This window comes from Furipterus horrens, unplaced genomic scaffold, assembly GCF_987537825.1.
Source record: "Furipterus horrens unplaced genomic scaffold, mFurHor1.1.pri manual_scaffold_17, whole genome shotgun sequence".
NCBI classification, from domain to species: domain Eukaryota; kingdom Metazoa; phylum Chordata; class Mammalia; order Chiroptera; family Furipteridae; genus Furipterus; species Furipterus horrens.
Window position 1 is genome coordinate 74,511,194 of NW_028327187.1, and position 25,819 is coordinate 74,537,012.

The window sequence follows — 25,819 nt, forward strand, 5'->3', positions numbered from 1 at the left end:
GGGGGGGAGGGGTGGGGCGACAGTGACGTCACCCCGGAGTCGGTTCTTAAGCGGCAGCCGGTCAGGCGGAGAAGAGGGACGGTCCGAGAGCGGTGGCAAGTCGCTGAGCCCTCCGTGGCCCGGAGAGCGGCTGGAGCCGCCGCCGCCGGAAAAGAGGGGTGAGCGCGCCCGGGCCGCCGCTGCCTCCTGAGCCGGAGCCGCGGGCGAGCTAGGCAGTCGTGCGGGCCCGGGCAGGGACGAGGGGCGCGGGCCGCAAGCCCATGCTCCGGCCGCCGCTTGCAGACAGTAGGCTCCCGATGCCGCCCGCGCCCCGCTAGGCTAATCCTCGGGCCGGGTGAGCCGCCGCCGCCGCCGCCGCCGCCTCCCGTATCGCAGGCAGGAGCCTCGGGAGCCGCCGCCGCCACCCGAATCGCGGGCAGGAGCCTCGGGAGCCGCCGCCGCCGCCCGGCCGGGCCCCGCCGCCGCCCGCGCGCCCCCGGGCCCCCGACACACATGAGATTCTTCAGGCTCACTTTCAAGTGCTTCGTGGACTGCTTCTGACCGCGCCGCCTCTCCGCCCCGCACCCCGCCCGCCGCCCGCCCGCCCGCCGCCCCGACTCCGGCCCGGCCGCCCCCGGCCGGCCCGCGCCTTCGGGGCCCCCAAGCAGCCGGCGCCCCCCACCGCCCGTCCCCCGGCCCGGCTGCGCCGCCCTCTGGGACCATGGCGAAGAAGAGCGCCGAGAACGGCATCTACAGCGTGTCTGGAGACGACAAGAAGGGTCCGCTGATCGAGCCCGTGCCCGACGGGGCCCCGGCCAAGGGCGATGGCCCCGTGGGCCTGGGGGCGCCTGGCGGCCGCGTAGCCGCACCTCCACGCGAGACCTGGACGCGCCAGATGGACTTCATCATGTCGTGCGTAGGCTTCGCCGTGGGCTTGGGCAACGTGTGGCGCTTCCCCTACCTGTGCTACAAGAACGGCGGAGGTGAGCGCCCCCGCTCCTGCGCACCATGGACCCTCCCCCGCCCACCGTCCGCCCCATCGGGGCACACGGGCGAAGTCCAGGGTGTGGGGAGGGCCCCCGGGACAGTCGGGGGTCAGGGGCTGCCCCTCGCCGGCCGTTGCCGCTCGGTGGCCCAGCCTGGCAGCGTCCACCCCCAGGCCAGTCATGTGCCTGGCAGTGTGTGGGGGAAGGGGGCCGGCGAGCCTCGGGGCCCAGGCCGCGGGGCTGCCCCGCATACTCCCTGCGCTCCGGGATTGGCCACTGAGGTGGGAAGGCGAGGCCTGCCCCCTGCGGGGGCTCCCAGAGGTAAGGAGCCCTGGCTGCCTCCGCTAGTCAGGCACACAAGTGGCACATTGTGTGGGCCCCCCACGTGTGCACACACGAACACACACACACACAATGGGCCACTCTGTCCCTCCCACTCCCCTCCATCCCCCTCCCTTCCCTTCCCTTCCCCTCTCTTCTCTTCCCCTCCCCTCCTCACCCTCCCCTCTAGCCTGGGCCTGGAACACTGGGTGCCTGAGCCAGGCTTGGGAAGCCTGCGGCCTGGGCTGCCTGGCGCCGCTACTGGGCACACTACATGCACACCCCATGCCGGCTCGCCAGCCCCAGCCCAGCATAGTAACAGCAATGGGAACACATGTCCTCCATGCAACCGCAAAGCAGGGGTTGGTGGGAAGCCACGGTGACTGGGTGATGGGTGGGAAACTGAGGCCCAGAGTGAAGGCCTTTGCCCAAGGTCACACACAAGAAGGATGTTAGGACCAAGACCAGGCAAGCTGCAGTGAAGCCCATCTTCTCAGTAGTGGAGAGGGTTGGGCCAGGGGCAAGGGTAGCGGGCCTGTGGAGGAGGGGGCACTGCATAGGAGCTACTGAGGCCCAGATTCCCCCAGCCCCCACCCCTGGCCTATGGTCTCTGACCCTGCCCTGCATACTGCCTCCAGAGCCAGGTAGCCTCCACCACGATGTCTCCTTCTGTCCTTGCTCACTGACATTTTCAGACCCCCCCCCCACACACACAGACACACTGTCAGAAGACTGCCACCCACCCACCCACCCTCTCCCCTGGACCTTCCCACTTGTAGGCCAGTGTGTGGATATAGGGAAGGCAGGGTCTCCCTCCCTCAACCTAAGCCAGGCAGGCCCTCAGGCCTAAGCACCAGCCATGGCACACACATGCACATGCCCACACATGCCCTTGCTGCCTTTCCTTCCTGTACTGCCTGGCAAACATGGACTGTGGCACGAGGGATGGCTTGTATGTGCAAGCATGTGTGTCCTCCCTGCCCGTTAGGTCACCCTAGGTGTCCATGGAGGCAGAAGCCTATGAGCATAGGGCACCTCCCCCCCAGCCCAGGGAGCTGGGCTACAGCGCCCCCAATGCTCCAATGCCCCGCAGGGCCGTTCACCTGGGGCCTCTGAGTCAGTGACCACCCCCTGCACTGATTCACCCAGTGGGAAGTCATGATGGGGCTGGGGTGGAATCCAGAGCTGGGGCTTTACCCTGGCCTCCCAGGGCCTCTTGAAAGCAGTGCTGGCCACAAGCCTACATAGCCTGGTTATGGAGTTTGGGTCAAGTCCCTGGCATGTGTGTCCTCCCTCAGGTGTGTTCCTTATTCCCTACATCCTGATCGCCCTGATCGGAGGAATCCCCATTTTCTTCTTGGAGATCTCACTGGGCCAGTTCATGAAGGCCGGCAGCATCAATGTCTGGAACATTTGCCCCCTTTTCAAAGGTGAGCAGCCCCTGGCCAGCCCCTCTCTGCCCTCTCCCTCAGGGACCCTTTCCCTTTCCCACTACTGGGGCAAAGCTGGCATCCACTTGAAAAATCTCATCCTGTTCGAGCACCAGGCCTGGGGCCCATTGATGGCCCCCCAAGTATGAGGGGGAAGCTGAAGGCCATGCAGACCACCCAGTGACCTTGGGCAGGCTGGGGCTAGAATGGCGGGTTGGGCCTCTCCATCAGGGTGAGAATGCCCAGGCCCAACAAGGCTGGGAACAGTCTCTGCTAAGCACACTTGGCTCACTGAGACTGAGTGAAGGGTGTCTGCGTACAAAAGATAATGGCAAGAGAAACTGCTGGTGGCCAGCTTTCCCAAGGGCAGAGGGCCTGGCTAAGGAACTTGGATAGGAGCCATTGAAAGTTCAGGGTCTGAATGGAAGAACTAAAAATGCCAAAGGTCTCTTCTGTGTATGGACAATGTTCCCCATCATCTCTCACAGTCCTAGGAGGTGGGTTTTACTTTTACTATCCTCGAGGAAGCTGAGACACAGGTGAAGTGACTGGCTGAGGTTGCCCACTGAGAGGGTGACTGTCTCCCACACTGTCCAAGGTCACCAGAAAGCCCCCCAAACTGAGTACTGGAGGCCACTTCAGGGCCAGGTAGATGCTTAGCCCTCCCTCAACTGCCGTAGTGACAGTGGGGCCCAAGAGGAGGGGCAGGTCTGTGAAGGTTAGAGAATCAATAGGACTTAATGCTCAGATGAGAAGGGTTCTGCCTTGGGTCTGGGGATGATACAGGTGAGGCCATGAGCAAGGGCTGATTTTTGACCAGGGACAGATTGGGGAGTTAGCCCAGCATTGGTATACTTGTGCAAGGGCTAGTCCAGGGGGCTTTGGCCAGAGCACGACAGAGAAGGTCCTAGTGGGATGGATGGTGAGGAGGGGGAGAACAGAGATGCAGGGAGCAGGATGTTAGGGGGGCATTGGAAAGCTGGCCAGAGAACAGCCTGCATAGAAACTGCCTTCCTCCTAGGCCTGGGCTATGCCTCCATGGTGATCGTCTTCTACTGCAACACCTACTACATCATGGTGCTGGCCTGGGGCTTCTACTACCTGGTGAAATCCTTCACCACCACGCTGCCCTGGGCCACGTGCGGCCATACCTGGAACACTCCTGACTGTGTGGAAATCTTCCACCATGAAGACTGTGCCAATGCCAGCCTGGCCAACCTCACATGTGACCAGCTTGCTGACCGTCGGTCGCCTGTCATCGAGTTCTGGGAGTGAGTCAGGCGCCTCTGGGCCCGGCCCAGCCTATCCCTCTCTCAGGGCTCCACCCGAGTCCACATGGGTTGGTTGGGGCCCAGCCTTGGAGGTATTCCCAGCAGGAGTCACTTCTGGGCCCTGCCTGCCCTCAGAGACCCCCAGCCCAGTCCCTGGGGGAGCCAGGATAGATGGGCCTTGCTTCTTCAGCACCACTTGTCACTCTGGGCACTGTCACTGCCATGTCTCCAGGCCTCAGGCTTGGGCTGGCCCGGCCCAGGGGTTTAGGAGGAATCAGGTGGGCACAAGAGCTACAGGAGTGGGAGGACTAACGCTGGGACAGCTACCAGTTCCTTTGCCCTCTGCTGGCATAGCCCTCATGGCCTCTCCCTCCCCCAGGAACAAAGTCTTGAGGCTCTCCAGGGGGCTGGAGGTACCAGGGGCCCTCAACTGGGAGGTGACCCTGTGTCTGCTGGCCTGCTGGGTGCTGGTCTACTTCTGTGTCTGGAAGGGGGTCAAGTCAACAGGAAAGGTACAGCTGGAGGCGGGCAGCACTGGGGGTGACAGAAGGGCTTGGGGGTTGGGGGACAGCATTGCCTGGAGAGAGGTCTGTGACAGAAACCACTGTTGCAACAAGAGGTGACTGGGCTAGGGCCTGGGCCTGGGCCCGTTAAGGGGCAGATACTACAATCCAGGCCACTTGATTCCCCACCCCGTGATTTCGTAGTCCTCCCCACCCTCCAAATCCAGGTCTTGTAGCCTTCTGTCCTGGGGAGAAGCCCAGGCAGCAGCTGCTCCTTCCCTGAGTTGTGCATCCCCTTTCCCTCCCTCCCTCCCTCCCTATTCCTCCCTATTCCTCACTCACCTTCTGAGTCTGTTTGGACTGTCTGGGTGGACCTGCTCTATGGCTCTCTCTTTTGCCCGCCTGTCTTACCCAGGGTTAAGTCTAGACATATGCCTTCCCCAGAAGCTCTCTGTCAGGTTTGGGAGACAAATGTGTGAACAGACACATAATAAGACAGTGTGCCGAGGGCTGTGGGACATGGACAGGTCCCTGGAGGGTTGGCTCATTCCCCAGCAGGGTCTGAAGAGCAGCCACTTCCCATGCTGGCAGCCCTGCTTAGATGGAAGGCAGAGGCCTTTGCTGTCTGTCTCGCTCTTGCCTCTGTCTCTGGATGGCCCATTTCTAATCCCAGCTACCAAGGACCCCACCTCTCTGCAGAGGATGACCTGGAATCAGGGACACAGGATGCACAGGACCTGACCCCAGGCTGCTGTCCCACTTTGCCTGGGGAGGGCCCTGCCTCTCCCCTCCCTATGCAACTGACCTGTGCTTGCCATGGGGCTGCTAATGCCCCAGCCATGTACCTGGATTCCTTTGAAAGAAGCCATGACTCTCAGGAGTACAAGGGGGGCTGCTGGAGGGTCACATTCCTTACCTCTGAACACATTATCCAGTGTCAAGGGACTGTGGCCTGCCCTGTTCAGGCTGTTCAGGCTGGGGGCCTCTAAAGGGGAGGTGGGTGCTGCAGGGCCCTTCTGAGCAGCCTGCACCCCACCCCCCAGATTGTGTACTTCACTGCTACGTTCCCCTACGTGGTCCTTGTTGTGCTGCTGGTGCGTGGAGTGCTGCTGCCTGGCGCCTTGGATGGCATCATCTACTATCTCAAGCCCGACTGGTCAAAGCTGGGGTCCCCTCAGGTGAGGTGGAGGTAGTGGGAGGTAGACCAGGGGGCCAGCCCAACAGGGCCTCTCACATCTACTCTTTCTTGGCCTGTCTCCAGGTATGGATAGATGCCGGGACCCAGATTTTCTTCTCTTATGCCATTGGCCTAGGGGCCCTCACAGCCCTCGGCAGCTACAATCGCTTCAACAACAACTGCTACAAGTAAGCCCCTCTGCCCTGCCCTCCTGCTCTGTCTGCCCATGGGCAGCAATCAGGCAATCTAACCAGCCACTGTGGTTCCCTGTGCCCCCAGGGATGCCATCATCCTTGCACTCATCAACAGCGGGACCAGCTTCTTCGCTGGCTTCGTGGTCTTCTCCATCCTGGGCTTCATGGCTACAGAGCAGGGCGTGCATATCTCCAAGGTGGCAGAGTCAGGTAAAGACCCCTGGGTCCCAGCCTGGTCTCCAGAATAGGAAGTTGTCCTAATGTACCATGTGTATGAACACACATGCAAATTGACATTCTGAGAAATTTAAAAAAAAAAAATTCAAACTCAACTTGTCACACTGCTCTGGGCCAGAGGTAGGCCTGGATGAGCAACTGCAAGGCACAGCTGTTCCAGCCAGTTGTAGGGCTGAAACCTCATGGGCCAGGCCATGTGGAGCCTTAAGCCCCAGTCCATCCATTCCAAGGAGCCTCAGGGTATGGTCTCATATTTTCCAGTGTTGCAGAGAGAAAGAAAGGCCTTTCCAGGGTCAATGGTGACCAGATATCTGAACCAGACACTCCACTCCAATGGGCAGATGTCTGCTGAGGGCCTGCAGGAGCCCTCTAGTCCCTAGTATGGCACACCCACAGAGGGCTTGAGCCGCTCAGCAGTACCTTGACCTGAGGGGAAAGGCCCTTAGCTACAGGATGCTCTGGCGTAGTCCACTGTTCTGGCACTAACGAGCAGGGGTGGGGGGTGGGGGCACAGAAAATGGGCCGACACCGCAGGTGTCCACATCCTGCCCCTTTTCCCCTTAGGGCCTGGCCTGGCCTTCATCGCTTACCCCCGAGCGGTCACGCTGATGCCTGTGGCCCCACTCTGGGCTGCCCTGTTCTTCTTCATGCTGCTGCTGCTGGGCCTTGACAGCCAGGTTTGCAGGGGGGGATAGGACAAAGGGGGCTTCAGGTGTGCAGGGGGATAACACAGAGGGGGCTGAGAGGGATGAAGGCGCTGGCGGGTGGGCAAGGGGCACAGCCTGAGCACCTGGCCACAGTTTGTAGGTGTGGAAGGCTTCATCACCGGCCTGCTGGACCTCCTCCCGGCCTCCTACTACTTCCGTTTCCAAAGGGAGATCTCCGTGGCCCTCTGCTGTGCTCTCTGCTTTGTCATTGACCTCTCCATGGTGACGGATGTGAGTGGGGGCAGGGCGAGGGCTGCCTCTGGCCCCTGACTGCCATCTGCCACCTGCCCTGACCTGGCTCTGTCCCCAGGGCGGGATGTATGTCTTCCAGCTGTTTGACTACTACTCGGCCAGTGGCACAACCCTGCTCTGGCAGGCCTTCTGGGAGTGTGTGGTGGTCGCCTGGGTATATGGTAGGTCTGGGCCAAGGGGCAAGTGTGAGACTATGGCATGGAGCAGGGGTAGTGGGTCTCCAGCTATGGCCCTCCTGCCTCACCTCACCCCAGGAGCTGACCGCTTCATGGACGACGTGGCCTGCATGATCGGGTACCGGCCTTGCCCCTGGATGAAATGGTGCTGGTCCTTCTTCACCCCGCTGGTCTGCATGGTAAGGGCCAGGCAGGCTGGACTGGGTTGGGTGGGGTGGGGCACCTTGGGCCACTGGCTGATTGAAGATTCTCTCCACAGGGTATCTTTGTCTTCAATGCTGTGTACTCCGAGCCACTGGTCTACAACAACACCTACGTGTACCCATGGTGGGGCGAGGCCATGGGCTGGGGCCTCGCGCTCTCCTCCATGCTGTGTGTACCCCTCCACTTGCTGGGCCGCCTCCTCACGGCCAAGGGGACCATGGCTGAGGTCAGTTCCCCAACCCTGCCCCTCCCGTCCGTTGGGTCAGTCTTACCGTTCCACCCAGCAGAATGGGCCATTGTACCAGAAGCCTCCGGGCCCGCTGGATGAAAGGAAAGCTGGCCCTCCAGGGCCTCGGGTCATGGCAGGGGGAGGAGAAGCCTGTTGCTAGCTTCCATTCTTACAGCCACTCAACCTTGTCTCCTTGGTATAGGGAGTAGGGCCTGGTCAGTGTCCTGGGAGGAGCATCTCTGGGCCCCAAGTTGGTAGTAGGTGGTGGTAGTGGAAAGAGGCCAAGACAAGCAGGTGCCCCTCCCTAGGGGCTCACCATGTCCCTTTCTCCTGCAGCGCTGGCAGCACCTGACACAGCCTGTCTGGGGTCTCCACCACTTGGAGTACAGAGCTCAGGACTTGGAGGTCAGGGGCCTGACCACCCTGACCCCAGTGGCCGAGAGCAGCAAGGTGGTGGTGGTAGAGAGCGTCATGTGACAGGCAGCCGGCTCCCAGTGCCAGCTCTCCCTCTTGTAGCCATAGCAGCCCCTGCTTTAGAGTCCCCAACCCCTCCAGGGGGCTTGCCTTTCCCTGACACTTTTGGGGTCTGCCGGGGGGGAGGGGAGGAAGCACCATGAGTGCTTATAACTAAAATAACTTTTTCTATTTTTAATAAAATGCCAAAAAATACAACCCACCAAAAAATAGATGCCTCCCCCCACCAACCAAGCTGGTGCCCACGCTGCTTCCCAGGCCCTGCCACCTGCCCTCCCTCTAGTGCCCGCTGCCTCTCTAGGCTCTGCCAAAAACACCCTTGGGTAGCCTCTCACCCCAGAGGCAGCTTAGGGAACAGGAGAGGGGAGGAAGGTGAGGGAGGGGCAGCAGAACCAAGGTGAGTATTTCAACTGGGCTAGACCCCTCTCCCCATCCCTACTCTAGAAGCTTAGAGAGCCAGCCAGCAATGGAACCTTCTGGTTCCTGCGCCAATTGCCACCAATATCAATTGTGTGAGCTTGTGTACGAGTGCATGTGTGCGTGAATATGTAGGGCATATATAGATCTCTATCTTAGCAAAGGTGAATACCAGGTGTAAACTGTGCCTGTGGGCAAATGAGGCTTGTATTTTGCACATTTTATAAAAACTTGAGGAGAGAGATTTCTGCTTGTATATTTCTAAAGAGAAAATAGGTCCCTCTCCTTGCCACTCCCCAGTCCCTTTTAGCCCGTCCTTATTCCTCTGCCCAAGCCAAGGAGTGTGACTTTATAGATTTTCATAGGCAAAACAAGAGCTTCAAGCTATCGAGTCTGCGAGTCTGTTGTGTGGGTATGCATGTGTAGTCCCTGGCGCCAGACCGAGGTGGAAAAGTGCATGGCAGGGGCCTTGAGGGATGTCCCCACACTGCCCCTCTACCCACAAATCATGGGGGTAAGTAGGTGTGGAGTTCTGTCCCAGGGATCTGGGGCTGCTTACCTGGCATGCTCAAGCTTCCCCACACCCTGCCCCCTGGGCTGGGCAGACTGAAGGGATCTGAGGTGGACACCAGCCAGAGAAGGGAATCCAGGCTTGGCTCCCACCTGCGAGCTTAAAGTTGATGCACTTTTCATGTCTCAAGTCTTCCATGTAGCAGCTTTACTTAACCCTCATCTGTGTCACATCTAATCCCAAGATGAGACAGCTGAGTGGACCCTACCTAGAAAGATTTCTCCCACACCCTGACATCAGCTGGAGAGAAGGGGCTGGGTGAGGGCCAGGGGCCAGCGGGGACATTCTTACTGTGCTAAAAGCCACTGCAAACATAGCAATAAAAACATGTCATTTTCCAAAACTGGCTCCTGTTCTGCCTCTGCTTGTCCGGGGGTGGAGGGGTGGGACTGGAGGGAAGTGCGAAAGGCCTCCCCAACTGGAGCTATTCCCTTGAGCAGGTATTTTTTTCTGGGGGACTCCATACCCAACAGTGTTCCAGGAACTGGGAATAGAGCAGGAAAGGAAGCCGGCAGAAAGCCTTTTCCCCATGGAGCTGACATACTTGGGGAGAAAGGATAACAGTATGCTGAAGAGGAACACACCAAGCAGGGCAGGTGGTATGAGGTCATGGAAGGTGGGTAGGAAAAGTCATGGGTGCAGATTTTCCAAAGGGTGCCCAAATGCCACACTAAACAGGTCACTTTCAAAGATGCAGGCAAGGTGGAGAGGTGAGGTTGTAGCAGAGCCTAGGGAAGTTGGAGGTCACTAGGACCAGGGCACTAGCAGTGCAGGGGAGAAGTCTGGAATAGAGACTACTTTGCAAGGTGGAAACAACAGGGCTCGTGGACAGCTGGGATGCAGGGTTGAGAGGAGTCAGAGAGGCCCCAAGGGACCGAGCCTGAGAACTACAAAGGGCAGCGTTACCAGGGAGATGAGACGGTTTGGAGGAGATGGTGGTGTCATCTGAGTGGAGACCCCTAGACAGCATCTGGACGAGTCTGGAGTTCTGGAAAAAGTCTGAATTGAAGAAAGAACTTAAGGAAGTTCTCAGCACATAAAGATGACCCTGAAAGCCCTGAGGCTGGACAAGTGCAGCAAGGGCAGCAGAGTGGGTGTAGAGGGAGAGGTGGCTCAAGCAGTGAGCCCTGGGGATCTGGGACACTCAGAGGTGGCAGAGAAGAAAGGGAGCAGCAATGGAGACAGAGGAGGAGGTGGCCAGCAGGCACGATGGACCTCAAGAGGACAGAGCTGATCCTGGAACATGTGTGAGGAACTGCCACCTGTGGGGGTCAAGGAAGAGGGAGTGACCGGCTGTCAGGTGCTGACGATGGTCAAGGGAGATGGGGCCTGAAAACGCTGGCTGGGTTTGGGGATAAGATCATGGAGACCTGGACAAGAAAGGTTTGGGTTGGGGGTGTGCAAAGCCTGACTGAAGTGGGATTAAGGAAGGAGTGGAACAATCCCAGTGTCCATTGACAGAGGAATAGATGAACAAAATGTAGTCTAGTGGATTATTCTTCAGCATGAAAAAGGAAAATACGACACGCGCTACAAGGATGAATCTTGAGAACACTATACTAAGTGGAAGAAGCCAGACACAAAAAGACAAACACTATGATTCCATCCTATGAGTCCCCTAGAGTTCCAATCAGAGACGGAGATGGGGGCGGTTGGTGCCAGGGGCTGGGGGAGGAGGATCAGGGTGTGTGCTTAATGGAGGCAGTTTCAGTTTTGCAAGATGAAAAGTTATGGGTATAGATGGTAGCGACACACAAAATGTCCTGTGATCTTAAAAATGATTAAAATGGAAGTTTTAGGTTACATATATTTTACCACAACTTAAAAGAAGGGGTGGGAAAGAAATGGAGACAATGACTCCATTCAGGTCCTTGTGGGCAGGACCTCAAGCACAAGAGGCTTCAGCCTTAGGTGAGAGCAGGGCACTCTACCATCCGGTGTCACAGGAGGGAGGACAGGATAAGGCCTGGGCACAGGGTGTGGCCAGGGCCAGCCCAGGCATCAGCTGAGGCAGGTCTAGGGTGGAAGTCAAGGGTTAGGGGCCTGGTGCTCACTCTGGATACCAGCCTAGGAAAAAGGGAAGGGTGGCTCCTCAGAGAAAAGTGATAGCTTTCTCTTCTCTGGGCCCTCCGAGAGTAGTCCCTGCTCTTTATATAGCAAGACATGGTCCCCTTAGTGAGGAGGGGCTTTTCGCCTTCGACTGTACAGCCAGGATGGACTCTGGCTTATGATGTTGCCATTAGCCATGCTCTGCCCAGGTCACCAAAAACACAGACAGGGGCAGTTCCTCACAGAGCTTGGAAAGGCCTTTATAGAGCCTGTGCTTGCACATGGGGAGGCACTTCCCTCGCAGGCCAAGCCCTGTAGGACACCTGACAACCTGCTCTTCCCACCCAACCCTTGTCTCGCCCTTTTCTTAAATGCGTCTCACTTTACAAACCCCCAGCTCTCACCATACCTGCCAATTTCCAGAACCTGAGTGCTGGCAGCTCCCAGGGGTGATAAGGCCCCTCATACTGGGCTCTGCCCACTCACAATTCCTCCCTACCAGCTGCACAAAGCCTGAAACTGTCATCAGGCCCACTCCACTCCCTACCCCACCCCAGGCTCACACCATCTCCTTAATTTCTCCACTCCCACAACAGTGGGCATGCCTTGGCTCAGATCTTTGTCACCTCTTGCTAAACTGCCTGTAAGCCACCTGCCACACCACCACCAAAGACGCAGAAAACATCGACATCACAAAAAGAGAACTTGAACCCTGACTGGAGTGGCTCAATTGGCTGGGTGTCATCCCACAAAGCAAAACATTGTCAGTTCTATTCCCAGTCAGGACACATGCCTGGGTTGCAGGTTCGGTCCCCAGTAGGGGTGTGTGTACAAGAAGAAATCGATCAATTGTTTCTCTTGTACATCAATGTTTCTTTTTCCCTCCCTTCCCCTCTCTCTAAAAATAAATATTTTTAAAAGCTGCCCCGTGGTAGGGACGACACAGGGACAGGCGGGGGGAGACAGGGAGGAAATGGATAAGCTAGGGGGCCAGCCAAGCGGAGATGCTGGGGTACAGTTCCATTCAAAGAAGGGTGCTAGAAGAACAGAACACTCAGGATCAGCCACAAGGGCTGCTTACCGAGGCTGGGCCTCCAGCCTAGACCTCGCTCTCCACTTCTAAGGTCTGTCACCACCCACCAGGCAGCATACTGCTCTCTGCTGGGCCCAGGGCCTGACACTAAGGGGGCTCAGATGCCACCTGGGGCTGGCCAGGGAAGAACCCAAAGCCACGCTGTCTGGCATCTGGCCTCTAGAAGTTTGGAGAAGGGTGAGGCTGAGGCCATCAGGGAACATTTCCTAGGACCAGCTTTCAGCCTTGGCCTAGCAACCAGGTATGACCTGGGGGCCTCTCTCCAGCAGGTACCACCTCAAGAGAGGTGGGAAGAAACGAACACTGGAAAAGGGAACCACTGGCCCAGGCCTGGTCAGGGCAGGAGGAGAGCAAGCACAAGGCTATCAGCACCACCATCTTGTGGGAACGCCCCAATTCCAGGATAAAACACCCCCCCCAACCTGCTCTCCTGCTCCCCTGCCCAGTCCTCAGGGCCAGCAACCCTGGGTACCCCTGTCCCAGCCCTCAGGCTGACCCTAAGTACTAGGCCCAGCTTGGCAAGGCCACCTGCACAAGCCAGCCTAGGGGGACGCTGAGGGACAGTGGGCTGGAAGAGCAGGCTCTCCAAACAGACTGGCGAGCTTCGTATGTTCTTGAAGCTATACCCAACCAGTCCAGAGACCCTCCCTTCCTCCTAGCTCTGCCTTGGGCCAGTTGTAGGTCACTGCCAAGGGTGAGTCTCCTCTCTCAGCCAGCACTACCCAGAGGTCATCCTGAAAACCTTGGGGGGGGGGAGACAGGGAGTAACTGGTGGCGCATTGCCACATTTTATCTGTCCTAAATGTGATGAACATGACCCAGAGGAGGCAGGCAAGTCTGCCACCGGGAAGACCCACCAGTTTCCCGAGTCTAAGAAGCTCCCCTGGGCCCAGCAGCGAATTCCCAGGGAAACAACAGGACAGACACACCCCAAGTAGCCATAAAGAGGAGCCTGGCCTGGGAATCAGAAAGTGGAGAGGCAGAGAAGGCAAGTATGAGCATGGGCCTAGCCTGGGATGCGAAGCCTCCAAGGGTTAGAGCAAGGTGAAAGAGAGTACCTGGAAAGGCAAAGACCAAGGGTCTCTGTCAGAGCTATCACTCTGGGTAGGGGGAGAAAGAGACCTCCCCATAGCCTCAGTTATACACATGTACAACAGAAACATCATACAACCTTTATTGCCAAACGAAACTCTACTCTGCCTGCTCCAGGACCAGAGAAAAGGGGTCTTGGAACCCCAAAGGTTAATGAGCAACACAAAAAGTGGCTCATCCCAGTGAGAAGCAAGCCTCACCACAAGGGTTCCAGGTGCCCGCCTGCACCTGGTCAGCCAGACAAGCAGCAAGCTCATCCTGAGCGGATGGAATCCTGGTCCCCTGTGGGGCGCTGGGAGAACAAGGAACTATAAGCAGTGTCAGGGGACAGTAAGTGCCGAGGAAGGCCTGGCTCTCAGGAAGCAGTGAGTTTGGGCCAGGCCACGGCCACAGGTGGGAAGGAGGGGCCCTCACTCCTCCTTCTTGTCAGTGGGACCGTCTATCTCCGCCTAAAAAGGGACAAAAATCACAAAGCAGTGAGGTAACACACTCCTCCCCCCGGCCCTCTAGCCCCTCCACCCCAGAGTCCAGCAAGGCACTCCTTTTCCCAAATGACAGGTATCCAGGTGAAGAAAGGACCCTCCTCAGTAGTGCCCAAAGGCCTACAGGGTGGGAGCAGCCTCATTCTAGTAAAGGCCTTGACCCTAACGCCAGCTGACCCCAAACCAACACGTTCTCTTGGGCCTACCCCCCACAACCCCCATGCCCACAGAAGCCTCAGCTTTCCAGTCCCTTCTGAGTTCCAGGTCAGCCTCTTCCCAACTGCACACCTTCTTTAGTCCCTGACAGTGATCCTGTCCTACAGTGAGGCTGTTGGCCACCTCGGGGCTGGGCCCTCCCTCTTCGACCACTGTGGTGCCCAAACTTGGGCTGCCAAGTGCTGAGACAAGCTATCAGAACTTAGGAGTGTTTACCTGGCCCTCATGCCTGACTTCCGGACCAGCTAAGCTTCCAAATGTAGCTAGTCTGAGGACTCAGACTAGGCCTGGAGGCACAGGTAATGGTAATGTCTAGCACCTGCTGGGGGAGGAGCTGCAATTTCCCAAGCTTTTTGCCCCTACATCACCCTGCAACCCCTATATAGGGAAGGCCAACAGCTAGTCCTGGAGCATCCCTTTGACTGTCTGGTTCTTGATGAGGCCCCCTCAGTGGACTTGGACTGGAGTCAGAGGCCCCACACCAAGGACTTGGGATGGGGGTGTTACATAAGAGAAAGAGCTCCTCTCAAGGGTACTGATGCTAAGCATGAGGCCAACACCACTGCAGAGACCACCTTAGCAAGTGGCTGTCATGTGCCAGGCCACACCCCTCGTGCCCAAGAAAGGGTTCTGGCTGCTGCACCCAGACTTAGCAGCAATGGAGAAAGAAAGGGGAAGTGAGAGAGAGGAAGCAGCTCCCCACTGCCAGCGCCTCTCAAAGGGCCTACAGCAGGAGGGCAGTGGCCTCCCCAGTGCATAGGGACAAGGCGGCAGGGTAAGAGGGGCCTCCCATCCAACAGAGCAGGCCAAGGCATGCTGACCTGCAGTTTCATGTGCTCCTTCAACAGGCGGTCATACTCCTTGGTCAGGCCCTCGGACTGCTTCCGCATGGCTAGCGTCTCATTTTCAGCTTTCTCTAGTTCTGGGGATGATGCAAGTGATGAAGAAAGGAAAATGAAAAGATGGGGATTAGGGAGAAAAACCCCGCTTGCTACTGACACCAAATATGGGCCCCGAATCTGTCCCCAGTGAGGTCTACAACACTCCTCTCAAGAAAGCTCCTCTACTGGCTGCCTTGAGAACCCCCCAAATGGGGAAGTTGGCCAACAAAGCTGGGGGAAGTGGGAAAATAGCAAGGACTCCCCCAGCCCCTTTAATGAAGGTATCCCAAGTGGCTTTTGGAAGAGGTCACTTCGCAAAATCTGAGGGCATGGGACAAACATTCTGAGAATATGGGGATGAGAGCAAGAAGGAGGGAGTGGAATCCCAGCCTGGAAGCTGAAAAACAGGAAAGGTATGCTGGGAGAGGCCTTCAGGAAGGGAGCATCTGGGAACTCACAGTGGGGTTTGGGGAACATCTCAACCAGCTCTCATATAGCCTCCTGAGTTCTTTCCTTCCCTACCCACAAGCTCCTGGTGACAACAGTGCCCATACCCCATGCCTGGCACTAGGTGAGGTGCTCTGGAATTAGTTTGCAGCCCTCTGGGACTCCCAGGGCCCTCCTCAGTAGGACTCCACATACACCGCTAAACCACTGAGCCCCAGAGGTGTCTGAGCTGGATGAGCAGAGTGCCATTTGTTTGTTTTCACCCAACTCCTAAGCCTGCATGTTTGTCATTAATACTCTGGCATGAGAGCAGTGGCAGTCACCAGAGGAGGCTCCAGACTTCTGGGACCCAGGGGACACCTGAGGATAATGCTCACTTTGCTTGGTGATGGCCAGCTCATCCTTCAGCTTTTGCAGATCAGCCTCCAAGCCTCTGTTCACTAACTCCAACTTAGCCTCCTTGGCAGTCACCCCACCAGCAGCTTCCTAGGAAGAATGCCAAGGGTCTCGTTATGTGGGAGGGAGAAAGGGAGGGAACAGGGGCAGGAAAGGAGGGAACAGGGGGCAGGGAAGGAGGAAGGGAGGCACTCCAGCACCATCCTTCCCAGAGCTGTGATTCCTCAAGCTGCCTGGGCACTTGCCCCTTCGGAAATGTCAGCACGGAATTGGACCACTGCTTTTCCCCAGCCACTCGGCAAAGGCCAGAGCCAGCAGGGCCACCTGTTGCAGCTCAGAGGCCACACGTCCTGCCCACCCTGGCCCCCAGCCCTGCCTTCTTTCTCAGCAGCTACTCAGCGTTTACCAGTCCATCCAATGACTCAATTTGTGGTCATCTGGGAATTGTTGCCAGTCATTTCCAAGTGACCAATACTCCTCCTTCCTTCCCCCAAGCTCCACAACTCACTTGGCCAAGGAGCCCCAAACTCGTCCCAGCTCGTCCAACTCTATCCTGCCTCAGAATCCAAGCCCATCAGCCTCCTTTCCCAGCTTGGCTCACACCTCACCTCTTCTCACGAGCCTTCTAGGACTGGCCACACCCTATCCCTGCCTTGTCCCCAGCTGATAGCAATGTTCTTCTGTGCTACCTTGCCCATGGGTCACAGCACAGGGCTCAGATGACTAGGGAGTCAGTTTTATCAGGAAAGAATCTGGCCTGAATGTAGCAGGTAGAGGTGAAAGACCAGCAAGAGCACCCACTCCCAGTCCCCCAGGCCCCTCCTGTACATGCCCCCACTAAGAACTGCCCCTTTGCCCATCCACCCAGTTCCTCAGCTTTTCCAAGAACCACAATGTCACTGATAGGCTCACACTGGCCATTGTGGTCCATAGAGGATGTCACATGATGGGGTCAGGCAGGCAGAACTCACCTTCTTCAGCTCGGCATTCTCTTCCATGTACTTCTTGGCTGCCTCACTAGCACTCTCTGCCTGCTTTTTAAAGGCTTCATTGGAGGCCAGCAGCGTGGCCTGCTGGGAGATGAGAGTCACCAGGCGTCTGAGGAGGCTGTGATTGTTTACAAAAAGGGAGAAATGAGCAAAAGAAAAAGGGAAAAATGGCTGACATGAATTTCTCTTGGTTCTTCCCGCCGCATGCCTGCCTTCAGCCTAGACCTGCCCTCTTGGATTGCCAGGGCAGCCAAGCGAGACACTAGAAGCCTGCATCTGGTGATATGTGGGAAAAGGTAAACCAGGAACTGTCCTCTGCACCAGAATGATTAACACTGCCCCCAAATGGCAGGCACAGGAAGCAGCTAGTATCTGAGAACGCTTCCAAAAGGCCAGCCAAACCCTCGCACCTACCTTGTGAGGTAGGGGTGGTCATCACCCCCATTTCACAGAGGGGAAACTGAGGCTCAACAGGCTGAAGCAACTGGTCAAGGTCAAGAGCCAGAAATGGATGTGGCTAGAATTCCCCATTTCTGTCTGTCTGACCCTAAGACCTGATCCAGGAACTACATGTTCTAAATTTCTAGGGACCTGCTCCCAGGCCAAGTGAGAGAGATGGAAATGATTCTTCTCTCCCCACCCCATTCCCAAACACGTTCTGCAGGCAGCTGCCAGAACACATCTGTTAGATAACATTGCCACACTGAGATCCTCTGGAGCTAGAGGAACAGAAACAAAGCATCAGGGCCAAGCCAGCCATGAGAGGCAAACAGGCATTTTTGCAGTGGGGCACACACCTCCGCACTTCCTAAAGTCACCCTCAAATGGTCAAAACTGAGGAGCTGGGATGGGCAGGATGATTTTTCCCACACACCTGGGGCAGGGACTCAGGCTAGCCATAACTTAGAGCAAGTGATGATACGTGCAGGAGATCTGGGAAAGAGGGAAAGACTGGTTTGTCCAGGCCCATTCTAGGCCAAGTCCTCATCTCTGGCCCCACCAGCCAGCCTTCATGGGGTTCTCATGGACACCTGCTGCTCAGAAAACCCAAAGGAACAGGAAAGCAAACAGGGCAAGCTCTTGCTGACAGGACACCCAGGCCCAAGGGCTCAGAACCCAGCACTTTCCAGGTCAGGACCTGGACATGCCAGAGCAGCCTGGGCCCTGGAAGAACCCCTGTCAGAAACTAGCACTTAGCAGAGAGTAGGCTCCACAAGACATGAGATGCCCACTGTGCTTCCTGGTTTGGGAACAGGTTCTAGGGGCCCCTGGCAGTACTGGCAGATCCAGGCCATTGGTTCCTGGCAGGAGGGGAGAGTTTCCAGTGACATGTGCTCTCTAAAATTAGCAGCTGGGACCTCGTGGCCCAGGGCTCAGGTTTCCCTGTCTCAGCCCCTGACTGCCCACCAGCCTGCCCCCGACTGGGCTGGAGCCCTGGAGGTAGAGGGAGCTCCTGGGTATCCCAGAAGCCAGAGAGAAGAAACGCATGTGACTCAGAGGCAGTGGAAGTCATTGGAGGAGCCCCAAAAGAAAGGCAAGTCTGACTAAGCCCCAATCTCCCAGTACACAGTGCTCAAGCCAATCCCCAGCTAGAGCAGGGAGGGGGCAGGGCACGTGTGCCACCTGGTGGACCCAGCAAGCAAAGCTGGAGAGGTAAGCCCAGGGGTGACACTTTCCCTTAGTGCCCCCACACACACCCCCAGCCAACAAAGCTGGGCAGGCAGCTGACTTGGGCAGAACTCCAGCAGTGTTGTGTGTCACCACAGGTGTCACCCTAGTTACCCAGAGAGGTTGGGCCCAGGGTGGTGGTGGCAGTGATGACAGCAGCAGCACAGCATGGGCCCACCTCCCTTTGGCACCCTCCCAGGCCGTCCCCAGCTATAAAGCACCAGAGTTGCCAACAAAGTCTGCACAAACACACAGAGCCCAGCACAAGAACCAACCAGGGCCCTCCTGAAGGCTGAGCCTACAAGGTCCCCCACTGTAGCTCACAGCCCTTACGAGTCTCCCCCTCAGTGCAGGGCAAATGACCCTAACCCCCAACATGTGTTTCATGCCATCCTTTGTGCCATCCATGTCCTCTCTCTCCCTTCCTGTTAGACCTGTTCCTCCAACTTGGCCCAGAAAGTTTCTGAGTAGTTCTTCCCTCCGGGAACTTCACTCCTCACTGCTCTCCCTCCTGCCAACCCAAGCCGCTCCCCTCTCCTCCTCCCTCCATTCCTAAACCTATGCCAACCTAGGCCACAGCCTGGGCAAGCCACTAGCAGGCCCACCAGTGTCATAGCCATCCAACCCAAGGAGTGCCCTGGAATCCTGGGGGTGTGCTCACTCTGCAGCACTTGGAGCAACCAACAAGTCTGCCTTGCAGAAGCTTCCCTTGCCCTTGATTCAAGCAACCCTGGCAGCCCACCAATTTCTTCCCTGACAGAGTTTACCTCAGCCCAGACCCTTACACCCAACTGCCTACTAGACCATGGCTCCTAAATATCCCCAAGAAATGCCCAATGCAGCCTGTCCATGAGGGCTGGACTACCTCTGCACCTCCCAAGCTCTCAGTCCTACACCCCATCTTAGGCCCCACCCCTCATCTAGTTCTATCCATGTCAACCCCTTCACCATGTTTGTCCTAAGTGGTTTTAACAGCTACCAACTGGCCCCCTACCAGATTGTACTGTTTTGCAATCCATGCCCCAAGGGAAGACAGAGCGATCCTTCCCCGAGACAATCTGATCATGTCACCCCTCTGTTCCATCCCTCCAGCGCCTGTCCTTAGCCTTTGGCCTACGGCTGGCGCACAGCTCTCTGCTCTAGTAACACCAAACCACTGACCCGTCTTGGAACATGCAGGGTTCGCACTCGTCTTGTCTCTGCGCCACTGCACTCAGCCCTCCCATCTGCAGTGATTCCTCTCCTTTTCTTTATGAACTCCTGCTGACTTGACTCAGCTCAATCACTACCTGCCCCCCAAATGCCTCTCCTGACCACCCCCCCAACTCCCATCTGGCTGCACTGTTCTCACTTGTTCTCCTCTCTGCATCATTTGCTCCTTGTCTGGCTGCCCAGCTACCAATGCTCTCAGGCCAGGGACTACAACCTTTAATCTCTAAAACAATCCCCAAAGCCTTGGAAATAGCTTCCCCACTCACGTGTGTGAGGCTGCACCTCAGGGCAGGGCTGGATACAGCTCTGGTGTCCTGGCTCTTCCCCAACCCAGATGCACTGAGGGGGACACAGGACCCGGAGGTTGCCAGTGCAGCAACTGGGTGACAGAAAATAGCAGCAGGAAGGCACCAAGTCAGACCCGTGTGGATGAGCAAGCCAGGCTTGTGACTGCAGTGGTAGCTGAGAAGACACTCAGAGAAGTATTCATCAACACAGCCGGGGGCAGACCCAGTGTCCTGGACATAGTCCACAAAGTGTTCCCACAGGGCCCTAGGCTAAGCCAAGAGCAGCACTCCCTAGCAGGCCAACTAGACCTGCCCAGGAGCTGGCCTTCTAGAACTCTCACTGCCCCTCACACACTAGGCCCCATGCTCTCTCGCCTGCCCGACATTTGCCCATCAAGATCCAGCTCCGGCCCTGGCTGGTGTGGCTCAGTGGCCTGCAAACCAAAGGGTCGCAAGTTCGATTCCCAGTCAGGGCACATGCCTGGGTTGCAAGCCAGGTCCCTGGTTTGGGGTGCGCAAGAGGCAACCACACATTGATGTTTCTCTCCCTCTCTTTCTCCCTCCCTTTCCTTCTCTCTAAAAATAAATAAAATCTTTAATAAAAAAAAAACAAAGATCCAGCTCCAAAGCCCTGACTGGGTAGTTCAGTTGGTTAGAGCATTGTCCTGATACACCAACGTTGCAGGTTCAATCTCTCTGGACAGGGCACTTACAAGAATCAACCAGTGAATGTATAAATAAGCAGAACAAGAAATTGATGTTTCTGTTTCTCTCTTTTCCTTCTTCTCTATCTCTAAAATCAATAAATTAAAAATATTTTTAAATAAAAAGGGAGCACCTTGATTTAAAAAAAAAAAAAATCCAGTTCCGACACTCCCCCATGACCCTCCACCTCCAAATCCCTCTCAAACACATCAGTGAGTCCCTTGTGTGTCCATTCAGTGCTAAGTCTCCACTGGGCTCACGATGGAAGTCATTGAGCTTCAGAGTCTCAAAGTCTCCACGGCCTGGGAGATGTCGGCCTAGAGAAGCAGTTGAGGTACTGCTTCTCCCTCTCCTGCTGGTTAGCCTCCATTTTCTCAGCTTTACCATCCAAATATTGTCATGCAGGTAACTGCTTTTAGCTAGCCATTTCTGGACAACAGGGCAGACAGAATTCAGGAGCCAAAGGGATTTTCTCAAAGGCACAGGGCTGACAGAGGGGCCCAGATTCCAGGTTAAACGGACCCAGTGACAGAGGGAGAAGCCAGCACATGAACCTGGAGAGAATCCAGATGTGTCCTTGGCAGACAAATATCCCCAAACACCTGAATTCAACAGAGGTTTCTTGGGTAAGATGTTTTTGGATGTTTCTGGACACTGAGCGGGGCTCTCACGCTTTTTTAAATAAAAGGTTGAATAAACAAGAGAAGGGAAGACAAAGCCAATCTCTGTGTGGATACTAGAGAAACAGGGCCAACCATATCAAGCGGGGAAGACGTGCTTCATATGCTCTTTGCACCAATCCTGTCTCCCTCCTGTGGGATTAATAGGAAATGGGACGAGAGCAAGGGGGAAGGTCCTTCCAAGTCCTGAATAGAATATTCTATGGTTACTGTGGACCCCCATCCCTGTTGCTGTTCCTGTCCACTTAGTATTCACCAGGCATCTCCTAGGTGCCACTCCCTCAGGTGAGTTGGGTCACTCAACCCTCGAGACCCCACCACAGCACAGGTAGGCAGGCAGCTCCTCTTCACCCTGTGGCCCATAAGCAAGTGGGAAGCTGGTGTCACAGCTCCACCTGTTGACTCTCCAGGATGACTACAGCCCTGCCCAAGGCAGGGCTCCCCAGGGCAAGTGGATTCTGGGTGAACCTGCCCAGCAGTCCAGGAAAACATAAAAGGCCGCCCAGGCTAGGAACCAAAAGCCAGGTGATGTCCCAGGGAAGGCTTTGAGCATAGCACTGTAATATCAGGGCAGAAGCCGCTCCAGGAAACTCTCACCCTGAAGAGTCAGGGGGGATGAAAATAAGGAGGCAATGGAACTCAAGAAGATCCAGGGACAATCTTCCCACAGAGCTGCTGAAGTACACATCTCAGTATACTCCTTTCAGCCTCCCTCTTAGCCCTGGAATAGAGGTTGTAGAAAATGAGGAGAGGGAAATGCCTCTGTGGCAGCTCCAGCTAAAGACCCAGGTGGCTGTCGGCCACCCTGAGGACAGCAAAGCCAGCTAGAGGGGGAGGGGGCAGGAGCACGCGGACAGTCCTCTCCACCCTCTTGAACTGAAGACGGCTAGTGGACAGGAGCAAGCTGTGTTTCTGGAGTTTTTGTAGTATGGCTTCTTGAAACATGCTGATGGATTCTGTGTAAACTGGGAAACAGAGAGCAACTGAAGTAGTTCAGACAATCTAGGCAAAAACACTCCAGACAAGCTGGCTCCAACTAAAACATGCTGTTAGCCCACCTGGCTACTAGAGAAGTAACCCTGAAGGCCGTAGCAGGGAGGGAGCCATCACCCTGGATGTGCCCTGCACAGTCCTAGGGTCCAAAGGAAGTAAGACAGTGCCTCCAGCAGGAGACCTATTGTGCTCAGAGCCTCAGGGGTAGGGAACGAAGTAAAGGATAAGAGGTGGCTTCAGCTTTCACTGTCCAATATGAAGGCCACCAAATCCAGTTCCACAGTTACACAAGCCACACTCTTTACAGTGTTTCCATCTTGCAGTGACGGGTTTGGAGGAGCCCTCTGGTCCCTTCCCATCCAGAACCTTGCTCTCTCCTCCCCCACCTTCTGCCTTTATGCCTCAGAGGCTGAAGTCCCCAGGCTGTCGGAGAAAGGGGCCTTCCTTGAAGGATAGGCTTTCTACAAACTTGAAATCAGGAAGAAAGGACTCCTGCTTGCTTGGCATCCAGCCCCAAAGGTAATTCACCGTTTGTTCTTAGTGTGAGGAAGGGAATTCTTGGGCCCGAATCAGGTAGCTAAGCAATCTGTATTTTTAAAAAAGCCAATGCTCATTCTGATGCACATCAGATGGTTCTTCTTGGACTCTTCATAGGGAAGATTCCCCCTCCTCCCGCCTACTTTAGTTTAGACCCCCTTCATCAGTGCCCCTAAGCCCAGCACCCACAGGACACTGGAACACTACTGTAGGTGGGGTGAGTTTGGCTTGGTGGGGACGAGAAATCAATGGACTTATCAAAAAGGCTCTGACCAGTGCCTAGATCTGAAGTGCTATTATTACCTTTATATTCTTAGAAAATGATGGCAGTCAACAGATAGATGGATCAAGTGGAACTGCAGGCCAAAAGTCCCTCCACCTGTCCTTCTACAGCAGTGTTCCTCCACTTAAATCACCAGGATTTTAATAATATTTTAGTTACCTTACCTAGATACCAATTTAAACAAATAAATTGTAAGAAACAAAAACAAAACCCTGCAAGGTAATGAGGGAAATGTGAGCAGACACTAATGAGTTTACATTATTAAGTAGTTACTGTAAAGTTCTTGTGAGGTGTTAGCTCTTTTCAAAGTGATAAACCAAAATATTATTTTACCTGTAGACATATCTGGGATTTGCTTCAAAATAATCCAGAGCCATGGCATAGTGGGGGATAGATTAAACAAGAATGGCTAGGCAACATTTACTGCAGAAGCTAGGTGACATTTACAAGGGACCATTCTATTCTGCCTCTACATGTGTTCATGTTTTCTACATCAACTAAACAAGCAGCCGGCCCTGGGCTGAGAATCCCGTATCATCATCCAGCTGGATAATGGGGTCCCGAGGACTCCTCAGCTTGCCTGCTTCCAACTGTTTTTGCCCCCTGCCTTTTTTCATTTTATGCCTCCAACTCTTACATGGCCTCTGCCTGGGGAAGCCCTGCCCCAGACTGCTCTTGCTGTAGTACCTATCCTCTCTGTCCAACTCTACTCTGCCACCACCCCATGCCCAGCCCAGAACATAAGACCCCTGAAAGCCAAGACTAGGCCTTCTCTTCCATTCCCTCCTCAGGCTGGCATAGTCTATCTACCACTCCAGTGGGATAAAACCCCACAAAATTCTGTAACTACTTGAGGTGATACTGATAAAAGCTACCATTTATTAAATACTCCCCAAGTGCCGGGCATGATGCTGCAACCATGACCTGAGGCACCTTGATCCTTACACTAATCACCTCAGAGAGGTAGCCTCATCCTTGTTCTACAGGTAAGGGAAAAGGTTCAGAAAGGGTAAGTGACTTACCCAAAGTCACACAGCTAGCCAGTAACAGATCCAGGATCCCAACCTAGGCCCAATTCTAAAACCCACCGTCATCAAACAGCACTTGCATCCTCTAGGGGTCTAGATGGATGTCTTCACTAGCCCCCCTGGGATTCCAGACACAGAGAGGCTGAAGCAGGGACTGCAGAGGAAGAATGCAGGGAGTGGTTGTGTCCTAAAGGATCTGGGTGTCAGGCCTACCAACTAAAGGTGCTATGAAGGCACCAGAAGCAGGGTGGGATCAGTTTGACAAGACAGAAATGTCACTTGGTTAGGGGAGCAAGGCTAGCAGCAGGAAGCCCTACCATGTATGTGGTTCCTAGGACACTAAAAGAGAACCAGTCAGGAGGGGAAATACCTAGGCTGTGGAACAAGGGCAGTTTCAGTTTTACAAGATGAATCGTGTCCTAGAGGCTGGTTGTACAAAGTGTGCACAGACTCAACACTACTGACCTATATGCTCAGAAATGGTTCAACCCTGGCTGGTGTGGCTCAGTGGGTTGAGTGCCAGCCTGTGAACCAAAATGTCACCAGTTTGACTCCCAGTCAGGGCACATGCCTGGGTTGCAGGCCAGGTCTCCAGCTGAGGGCACACAAGAGGCAAGTGATTGATGTATCTTGCACATAATGCTTCTCTCCCTCTCTTCCCCTCTCTCTAAAAACAAATAAATAAAATATTTAAAAAAAAAAAGAAATGGTTCAGATGGTTAATTTGATGTTATGTGTATTTTGCCACAATTTCCAAAAAAAACCCCAAACAAACATAGAAGCAGGGAATCACATGTGATAAGACAGAAGGAAAGGCAGAGCACCCCTGGGCTTCTGGGCTGACAGTACACCATCCTGCTGACCTTCCCCTTCTCCACCCTGCTTTCCTCATTTCTTCTGATGGGTCTTGCTGGCTCCCCTCCCTCCTGTGCATGCATGCAGGTGGTCCTCTGGCTTCTGCCACAGCTGCCACTTGCAGATGCCCACAGTAGAATCACCACCAAGTCAGTCTCAGAGGCTTGGTGTCCCTGCTAACTCCTCCTCTATCTCCCATCAAACCTCTCAAACCTGTTCCCTACTCTCAACTCATGCTACCACACCCTAGTTCAGGTTGCCAGCATCTCACTCCAGCAACCCCCAACTTGGTCTCCTTACTCTCAGGCTGCTACACTCCATCCCATGCACTGTTGCCAAATACAAACACACAACTCTGACCACAGTGCAGCACCCCTGGAAAAACACAGCACTCTACCACACGGAGGGTGAATACAAACTCATTCAAAACCCTCTAGCCTGTCTCTGGCCACTCCTGACCCACCCATCCTGCTCTGCCTCTCCCTTCTCAACTTAGCCAAGTACCTATGGATTTTTAGGTACTAAGTCAATGCCCGCCAGTGAGACATGTGCAAACACAAACAAGAGACAGTAAGGGCAACATGGACACTTGGAACTGGATCAGAAGGCCCATAGAACCTGACTTGCCTGAGGCACATGCAAAATGACAACTGAGAAGGGTTTCCCACTGTTTCCAGTATCAGGAAAACCGGGGCAGGCGGGCTTGGTGATGGCTAGCGGGGAATGAGGCCATAAGAATGCTAGAGAGACAGACTGGTTGTCCCAGAGCAATGTTTACTATACTCAGTGGAAAAATCA

General features: G+C 55.4%; 2 protein-coding genes across 3 annotated transcripts in view; one reads left to right on the forward strand and one right to left on the reverse strand.

Moving 5' to 3' along the window:
• Positions 1 to 589: 589 nt before the first annotated feature.
• On the forward strand, positions 590 to 9,471 carry SLC6A8 (solute carrier family 6 member 8). The gene is made up of 13 exons (XM_090265407.1): positions 590 to 962; positions 2,585 to 2,716; positions 3,738 to 3,987; positions 4,367 to 4,499; positions 5,534 to 5,668; positions 5,752 to 5,855; positions 5,947 to 6,071; positions 6,663 to 6,775; positions 6,899 to 7,036; positions 7,116 to 7,218; positions 7,312 to 7,412; positions 7,493 to 7,663; positions 8,003 to 9,471. The coding sequence occupies exons 1-13, from the start codon at positions 701 to 703 to the stop codon at positions 8,141 to 8,143; spliced, it is 1,908 nt and encodes a 635-aa protein (XP_090121533.1). The 5' UTR covers positions 590 to 700; the 3' UTR covers positions 8,144 to 9,471.
• A 3,957-nt stretch (positions 9,472 to 13,428) lies between these two features.
• BCAP31 (B cell receptor associated protein 31) overlaps positions 13,429 to 25,819 on the reverse strand; it is a 28,282-nt gene continuing 15,891 nt past the window's right edge. For both annotated transcript variants that reach the window (XM_090264917.1, XM_090264918.1), the window contains exons 5-8: positions 16,756 to 16,891; positions 15,766 to 15,874; positions 14,882 to 14,982; positions 13,429 to 13,811 (exon numbers count right to left, since the gene is read on the reverse strand). In XM_090264917.1, coding sequence (XP_090121043.1) covers positions 13,773 to 13,811; positions 14,882 to 14,982; positions 15,766 to 15,874; positions 16,756 to 16,891 — 385 coding nt within the window. In that variant the 3' untranslated portion in view covers positions 13,429 to 13,772. The remainder of the gene's footprint in view (positions 13,812 to 14,881; positions 14,983 to 15,765; positions 15,875 to 16,755; positions 16,892 to 25,819) is intronic.

Coding starts and splice junctions, on each gene's coding strand:
- SLC6A8 (XM_090265407.1), top strand. CDS start 701: ATGGCGAAGAAGAGCGCCGAGAACGGCATCTACAGCGTGTCTGGAGAC. Junction 2,717..3,737: donor CATTTGCCCCCTTTTCAAAG/GTGAGCAGCCCC, acceptor CCTTCCTCCTAG/GCCTGGGCTATGCCTCCATG. Junction 5,669..5,751: donor CAAAGCTGGGGTCCCCTCAG/GTGAGGTGGAGG, acceptor GCCTGTCTCCAG/GTATGGATAGATGCCGGGAC.